The following is a 9,209-nucleotide window of genomic DNA, read 5'->3' on the forward strand; positions in this document are numbered from 1 at the left end:
AACACCACTTAGATGAGAACACACCACTCAAGAGAGGAGAAAGCCACTTAGAAGATCTCACTCATATTCTTCCCATATTTTATCACTTTTGCTTAGGGAGTTCGAGAAAGTGCATTTTATTGAGTGGTAAAATTAGTGGAACATTGTGTTTCTTATACTTGGGAGATCAAAATCAAGGAAAGCATTTAATGTAAAGGGGAACATTGCTATGTAATTTGTGTTTTCTTTACTTTTGTGTATATTTGATTTTATGATTTCAATGAAAGTTCTGATGTTTTCCTCATTCATGTGTAGTAGTAAGTGTTTTCATACTCGTGTTTCAGACATGTCATGAATCATATTTTTTCATGAAAATTTTCAATTCTAATTAAGAATTTAATAAAAGTTGATGGGTTAACTTTTTAAACTTAATTTATATTTAAACGAACTATTTAGAAAGTTAATATCTCTTGTGATCTAGGATCTCTAACTGTTGAATAGAATAACGAGTGGATTAACACATGATAATCTAGTGGAAAAGATATATTGTTACAAGGAGATTGCAACCTAAATAAGAGATTAGAGCATTCCTAGGAAACTTTACTGCATCCCCTTAATTGTAATACAGGTTTCCGACACTTCCTTTGATCTCGATGGAGGCTAAGAAGAATTTCTCGGGTTGTCAACTATAATGTAAAGGAAATTATTGGAAGAATACTGAGGATTCACACTATCTGATTCACAGGAGTATGATAATTTTATCTAATAAAAAAACTTAAAAAATGTGGTTAGGTTTCATTATTAGGAATTAGACCTTTTAGAAAATCGAAATATTGAATACTTTGAACTAGTCTTAGGGTTTAGTAAACTAGAAATTTAACAAATTATGAGATTTAACAAGTTACTTGTGGGATCAATTCAAACACTTAAACTCATATATTACTTGAGTGACACATGCTTGCATAGTTGAACCGTGTTTCATTGCATCATGGGCATCTCTCAGTAGGTATCTCTTTCCGAGCTGGTAATTATCCTAGACTTTTCCATCCTCTGCAACCTTCCCTCTACAGCTGTTGTCAATGTAACCGCGACATCCACCCCCAAGGAAAGCACCTTTGTTGTCTCTAGCAGCCTTTATACCTCCCACTTGCATTTCCAGCCATCTCTCCATCCACATCCCTGCGCGACTCCACCCTTGCCACCTGCGACCACCTATTGCAACCATAACTTTCACCTTCCAATCTCCCAGCCACAATCCATACCATCTACCTGCTTCCATTCTCCAGCCATCCCTGCAGGCTACCCTTCTTCCCCTACAACACACCTCCAATTTCAATCCTCCTGCTGTCAACCACTTCCAGACTTCCTTCCATTTTCAGCTCCTAACTGCATCACCACCACCCTCGACCCAACCTGATTTTGAGTTTATGTGTTGTATCTTTTGTTATTTTCTAGTTCTGTGTGTTTTAGTTGTAATCCCTATTTGATTTCAGTAATAAAATTTATATTTTTCTTACAAGAGGAGATATGCTTAATAGATCGCTTTGTTTTGGAGCCAAGGGAGTGGACAGAAGAGGTTTGGAGTCATACCAGTGACTTCCTAGGAGGAGCTGATGACCTTAGGTTCTATTCTTGGAAGATTATTCAATTGATTCATACGATTCTGAGGCCTTACATATGAAGTGGGTTCTCAATATATTTCTAAAACACCCAAGGTCAACAAAAAAAAAAAAAAGATATTATGTGTTTTTTCATGTACATGTATAAAATGTGAGGTATTTAAAACATTTAAAAAAATTTGTATGCGTTGTTGATCCGTATGGAGAAGACTTGATGATTATTATGGCCTTGCATCATTCAACTAGGCCAAAAGAAGCTCTTCTCTGATGAATTGGTGGTGATAATATTTGTGGAGATTGAACTAGAATGATGGCATCTATGAAGACAATACCCAAATAGAGAACACCCGTAGAAGGGTTTTGTGGTTTCAATTAGTTCTTTATGCATCATGAATCAAATTAATAAAATGGATAAGGATCCCGTGAAAATTTGGCTGCGATATTGTTTGTGGTGCAAAAACTCGACCTTTATTTTCAACCCTAGAGACGAGGGAGCAAAAATAGTGGCCGCATGCTCCTTAGATTGATGTGCAACTTCGATCTTGTGTAATTTTGTTTTTTAAGCTCTCCAATTCAAACACATCATTTTGGCACATGATCATAGAATTCTTCAGGTCGAATTTCAAATACTGTCTGACAATGTAAAGTCCCCATTTCTGTTTTTTTTTTTGTAGCCAATCTTTAATGCAATAGTTTTCAATGGGGTGGCTAACTACTAAATAATATGGGCAGTAATTTGGATTGCTAGTTTGATCTGCTTCTTTTGGTTTTTTGCGTTCTGGCAACTCAGTGCCGACTTTGAAACCTTGACAAAACATTTTTGTCACACTCTCTCTTAAAGGATTTTTTTATTTATATTGTGTAGAGATGAGTATACTCTCTCTTTAGCACCTGCTTTTTGATTTGGACGCTTTCCTACATCGAAGGTCTTGAGCTTATTATTTCCTCCCAACACCAAATTTGACCGAGGATTAGAGTTGGTTAATTGCCTTTTCTTTCATTCTCATAAATAGGTTATTTTTCCTTATCAACATTAAAAATTACTCGTTTTTCTTTATCTAAGTCAAAAGAAGCGATATGAGTTGCAGTTCTTCTCGAGTTTGAAAATCTATTTCTTTAGTCTTGTCTAAATGACTTTCAAACTTTACGAAATTTAACTTCTCGAATTTATTAACTCTGTCTAATATTTTTTGAAGGGTGCCATCTTATCGTCAATATTCCCCATTAACAATTGACTTCATGCTCTTCTTTCAATTGATTCTTTCATTTCATGCTCAGCGAGTAATATATTGTCACTGACTCACTTTTCTTTCTTTTCTCTAGAACAAGGTCAGCGATAGTTGCCTTTTCTATGGCACTGGCAAATTTGTTGAAAAATATTATTTCAAGCTCGTCGATTGTTTTATCATATCATTGAGAAAATCCGCATACCATTCAAAAGTAACTCCTGTAATATTACTGATGAATTGACAGATTAACAATGTATTTCTGCCCACAATATTGCCTTAATATGCTTTGAAGTGGGCTAGATGTTGCTTTGGATTATCATTACCATTGAATGTATTAAATTTTGGTATCAAATAGCCCATTGGATATGCCATTTGATCATATTTGGCTGGATGGCTAATCACCAGTCATTAGGAGACGAGGGAGCGGAGAGGCTAGAAGCCATCCTGAGGGACCAATGGCAATAATGGGAAGAGGGAACTTGTTTGGTTCAATTTATCAATGATTTCAATTGATTCGTGCATTCCTAAGATGTTCTTTATATAGAAGAATGTTCTCAATACATATCTAAAATACTCAAAAACATTAAAAGAAATATAAATGCGTCTTTGTTACATCTTTAAAACTCGGAACACATTCAGCACATGTTTAAAGCTACGGACATTCTGCATCGCCAGGCAAAAATGTTTGCTATACTTTTCTCTTGGAAAAGAAGCACATTTTGAACATTGTTTGAGGGTATGCAAAATTGCAATATATCTTTCAGCTTATTTTTAAATATGGCGCATCCTTATTGTGACATAAATGAGCTATAAGATGAATTTTAACTGGGATTTTTAGCCTGCTGTTCAATTTATTGCCGCATCTCTTGTAATATTTTTCATAATTACATTATTGACAAAGAAATTATAGATTTTTTAAGTCCTCTAACGTTTTGAGTTCGCCTAAGGTTTTATTTTTCATTATTTTGATTCTAAAAATAGGTACGTGCCACCGTCACAGAATTGAAGAATGCAGTTCGTGTTTTTAGTCAGCTTTCTGCTGCTTCTAGCTTCCATTCCCATGGATTTGATGAGAAGAAGATACGAACTCATGTAGAGTATTGCAAGCATTTACTTGATGCTGCTAAAGTACATTGTGAGGCAGCAGAACGTGAAGAGCAGCAGAACCGCCAGAGGCTAGAAGTTGCTCGTCAAGTTTCCTTGGCAGAAGAAGCTAAACGGAAAGCTGAAGAACAGAGGAAATATCAGGTATTTTCTAAAAGGAAGATATTTCTTATATGGAAGATTTACGTGCATACTACGCAATTCTTATGTATTTACATATCTAACACCTATACTTATTTTATTTACATATATGCCACTATACCTTTGCTGAAAAGATGTATTTTCACTTTTTAAAATTTAAAATACTGATATTTTTAATCTGACATGAAAGATTTAGGTGGCATAAAGATAAAAAGTAAAGTTTAGGTGTTGGATATGTAAATACATAGGAATTGGGTGGCATGTATGCAGAAGCCCCTTCTTATTTATTGAAATTTGTCATGGAGACATTAGCTGATCCAAGTTATTCTAAGCAGTTGGAACGGAGAAAGCAAGAGGATGAGCTGAAACGAGTGATTCAACAGGAGGAAAATTTTGAGCGTATAAAGGTTACCATTTTATAGCAACTTATATTTTAATATTTACATTGCAGTTTGGCTATTTTAAATTAGGATGTCTTCACTGTGGTGGTGTTAGTCTCTAGTATATTTGTCTCTATAGCATCTATAAGCTATGCTAATTAATTGGCATTGTTGGTTGTAGACAACAATAACAACAAGCCTTTATCCCACTAAATAGGGTCGGTTACAAGATTCTTTTTTCCTCCTTGTTACAATAGTTGACATTTCTCCTCTTTTTTCATTTTGGGCTTTGATTTCTTTTTATCAAAACTGGTTGTGACATTTGTTTTCGTTTTGATTGGAAAGCCCTTCTCATTTTTGTGAAATTAAAATTACATCTTGGGATACAAAATTAGTAAAATAAAAAATATAATTTTCTAGGAATGATGAACAATAACTTGTAAATCGTGTGACTCAGACTTGTGACCTTGGAGAAATGATCTTCTCCTGCCAATAGATCGTGAATCATTCCACAACTAGACTTTCTTTCCAGCAGAGTTCAGTCTTTTGCACATCTTACATATTCCAAGTATTTGAATGACTACAAATCATTAGAATGTAAAATTTGCTTTACCTTTGTTGTATGTATACTCATAAAAAGATTAGACTTTTACAGAGTCCACTAGTAACACATTTATATGCTCTTCTTCTTATTTTTTTCTTATTTTTGTGTTAGCCAAAGCTTTTAAATGAATCTTTGCTTATTATACCGCCTGTTTGATATATACACTGCTGGAGAAGTTATTTGTTAAGATTCATAACATTTTTTCATACGGAAATGCAGAAGCTAAAATAGATTATGTTTACTTGTGTCTTTGTGAACGCACTGATATTAAACATTTTATCCAATTTAGTGGGAATTCGATGTTTGTTGGCTTATCTAGATCATATTTATGTCCTAATTTTAAAATATTTTATGTGCTAAGAGCTAGTAGTTAAAGATGCAAGTGCCTGGTAAATGTACCTGTATTTTTTCCCTTCACTAGTAGTTTTTGCAGGCTTTCTATGAAATGTTTCTCCATGCATTCATTAAAATATGAGCCGCCAAGGTGATGATCTTTTTGATGATGGATTTTTCTTATAATTTATATTCATTTTTAGGAGCAATGGAAAAATTACACCAATACCTCTGGTGGTAAGCGCAAAGATAGGTCACACTTTGAAGATGAGGATGGCGGAAATGGCGAGAGGAAGAGAAGGAAAGGTGGGAAAAGGAGAAAGAAGGACAAGCGGAAGGATCATTATGAACAAGAAGTGGATATGGAAGATGAGCAGGAAGAAATGGATGAAGATGATGCTAAACAAATGAATGGTCGGGATGAAGAGATGGTCAGAGATAACCATCTAGCTGCAGCTGGTCTTGAAGATTCCGATGCTGAAGATGATATGGTAATATGAATTTTCCATTTTCTTTCCAGTATTGCTCACCCATAAACCATTTTGATTTCTTTGCTATCATGGAAATCCATCTTGAATGTTTCTTAATAGAAGAGCTAGAATCATTAAACTATTTATTTTTGTTTCCTTTCATTTTTTAACACTCCATGGCCATTAAAATTAAAATTTGCATAGCTTGTACATTCTTGAGTCAAACTCTTAAGCATCCTGGCATTTTTAGCTTTGATGGTCCTTTCCTCACCATTTCGTTACTGTTCTATCATATGCATAATCTGCTGAATATTTGGTTTACTTGAGTTTACTTATCTAACGGTATGTAAATTAGGGGCATTTGCATATATAGCACACAATTCAAATGTATTTACGTATCTCACACTAAAACTTTCATATTTACACAAATCACTTGAATCTTTAATATCACATAAAAAATAGTACTATTATTGCTTTTAAGCAGGAAATACATCTATTCATGCATAGGTTTAAAACACTAAAGTGCTAAGTATGTTAACTACGAATGTTTAGTTGCGAGATATGTAAATGCATAAGAATTGCATGCTAGGCATGTAAATTTCCCTAAAAATTAATCAAGTTGTTTTCTTAATCTATTTTCCAGGGAGAGTCTGCCATAAACCGGAAAAGAAAGGCTTGGTCGGAATCCGATGAAGATGATGAACCAACTGAGAGGATTCGCAATCCCAGCCCTGATGGATACAGGGACTCCGCTGGAAGTGACGAGGAACCTAGAGGCAATGGCCGAGGCACTCAGATCGACGAAAATGATGATTACTAGGAACCTCCAGATAGAGATTTATACATATTTTATCTCGGTGAGTTTTGAAAAGCCATAAATATTTTAATTTGGTAGAACTGAATTTAAGCAAATAGTTCTTTATTACTTATTTTGAATCTCTTCAGTCTTTTTGGAGGCCTCTAAAAGCTTTCCTGTTCTTATTTTTTGTTAACTTAAAGCTAAATGATGTATATGTTTTTTTGTCAAATCCATCGGCTTCAGTAGGAATATAGTATGAATTTGTAGTTGTAACATCTGATTCGGTTAATGGAATAATTTTTTTCTACTGCAAGTGGTTTGTTTGGCTTTGCTATTGAATATTAGAAATCCAAATAAAATCTGCGTTCAAATTTTGTTTTTTGGTCGCTGAAGTGCAGCATTATCTTATCAAATCCATCGAGAACTTTTTCTGATTGTTTAAAGCGACTTGTGGCTGTAACCGCCGTCTTTTTTGGTTGGTACAAAGTCTACTAAATGTTTTATTAGCTGAACGTAGAATACAAACATAATCGGTAGATAAGGATCAGAGATAAGGAATATGCTTTCTTATTTGATAATTGTTGTTCCGTCTTTTGTTTGATGCTAAATAAGAAGAATGTTCGTCTAGTAATAGTTTGGTAGAAACTTTTTCTGAGTTTGTTTTGAGTTGTTTGCGTGAGAGTGATATTTGTCTTTGGAATCAAGCAATCTAGTTAAAAAAATATTATGGTGTCATGCTACAACTTGGTTATGAGGCTTAAGTGAATTCCTTGATGTTCGTTTCGTGTTTGGGGTTTGGAGCTAGAAATGTACAAGTATTTAATAAATGGTAAATATAAAGGATTTAATGATTTATCTGGAGATTTATATAAGTTTCATGCAGTTTTATATACATACTGATGTATGCTGGAAGATTTGTGATGGTAGAGTGGTTATATAACGTACTTAGTATTGCATAAAAGTTGAGCACAAATTTAGATTAGAATTTTTTATATGGAAAACTCGGAAAGGGAGCAAATTATGGGGCCTAGTTCATTCATAATGATTCATTATAAGCTGATTACATACATACGGCTCTTGTCCCAAAGGCGAAAGATGTTACAGTTTCTTGAAGTATAAAAATTATACGCAAAAAGGTTCGTTATACAACAATAAGGGGCAGTCGTCATTGGGAATAGGCGTCGTGACTTTGGGGCACTGTTTTTAAGGTGTATTGTTCCATGGTGTTCATGATGATGCATTGTTCCAAAAGTTGACTTGTTACTTTGGAATATTAGTTTTACTATTCACGGTGTTTTTTATTTCGCTATGTCGTGATTCTGCGAGAGATTTTGTTGCAACGAGCGGAAAGCAGCTAACGGTGGTCAACGGTGGTCAATGAGTCGTGGTTATGGGTGGTCAACAATTATGGGATTAGGATGCGCTCGATGGGTTTCGATCCATAATGATATTGGAATTCAACTCTTTCTTCGTGCATCAGCTCCATGTCCAACTCTTCCTTCAATTTAAGCTATATGTCCTCTTTCATGAGAGTAAAACTCTATTTATATAGTCTATGAGTGGCTTTTTTTAAATGAGGAAAGAAAACAGACCACCCTATCGGACGACCTAGAAAGGTTCCCATGATTGAACATTTTGTGGATATTTAAGTGCCTTAAAAGTGTTGGAATTACGTGACCTTGGGTTTATTAAACTCCTCTTGTTGAGATGGTCGATTTGACTCTATACTTATCAAATTTGGAATTTGTTTGACCTTTCAATTGCACCAGAAACTATTAAAAAAAAAGTTTAACAGCTTTGATCAAAACCTATATCAACTCAATCCGAGTAAAATTGGCCAGCTCTTTCTTCGTGCACCAGGGGGATTTGATCCATCCTTTACAATAATAGAAGGCATTGGATGACGAGGAGGCCACCTCCTTCTAAATGAAGAAAAGCTTATTTTGCTACCTAGTCATGTCATTCCAATTGAAGAATGCTTGTGCAACCTACCTACGCCTCAGGAACTAGGTATTCAAAGATCTCCTTAGGCGTATAATGGAGATGTTCATTGACAACATATTACTAAATTTCTTGGATGCATCCCAAAATATCTCTCATCTAGAGGAATAATTTCAATTTCTTCGCCACTGCAACATGAGTCTCAACCAGTTCAGATGTGCCTTTGGGCACATTGAGGAAATTTTTGGGGTTCATGGTCATTCATCACGAAATTGAGGCAAATCCTGATATGGTCAAGAAATTAAAAGACTTGGTGCCCCCGAGAAACATCAAGAAGGTGCAACACTTGAATGGACACACTCTCCTATTTCTTGGCTTACTCTGGTGATAAGTACTTGTCATTCTTCAAAATACTGAGAGGTGCTCAGTATGTCAGTTTCTAGTAGATAGATGAATGTCATACCGCTTTTGAGAATCTCAAGATATATTGGCCTCGTTGCCCCTCCTTTTGAAGCCTGTATAAGAAGATTTGTCGTTATATCCAACTGTTTCAGCTCACGTGATAAGTTTTATCTTATTTAGGGAGAAAATTTTGATTTAGTGGCCCGTA

At 34.9% G+C, this 9,209-nt stretch overlaps 1 protein-coding gene across 3 annotated transcripts in view; it reads left to right on the plus strand.

Moving 5' to 3' along the window:
* Positions 1–6,874, plus strand: part of LOC110024047 (protein CTR9 homolog) — a 92,752-nt gene extending 85,878 nt beyond the window's left edge. For all 3 annotated transcript variants that reach the window (XM_020723776.1, XM_020723775.1, XM_020723774.1), the window contains 4 exons: positions 3,809–4,075; positions 4,408–4,479; positions 5,593–5,880; positions 6,503–6,874. In XM_020723776.1, coding sequence (XP_020579435.1) covers positions 3,809–4,075; positions 4,408–4,479; positions 5,593–5,880; positions 6,503–6,679 — 804 coding nt within the window. In that variant the 3' untranslated portion in view covers positions 6,680–6,874. The remainder of the gene's footprint in view (positions 1–3,808; positions 4,076–4,407; positions 4,480–5,592; positions 5,881–6,502) is intronic.
* Positions 6,875–9,209: the final 2,335 nt, after the last annotated feature.

Source organism: Phalaenopsis equestris, unplaced genomic scaffold, assembly GCF_001263595.1.
Source record: "Phalaenopsis equestris unplaced genomic scaffold, ASM126359v1 Scaffold000240, whole genome shotgun sequence".
Lineage (NCBI taxonomy): Eukaryota > Viridiplantae > Streptophyta > Magnoliopsida > Asparagales > Orchidaceae > Phalaenopsis > Phalaenopsis equestris.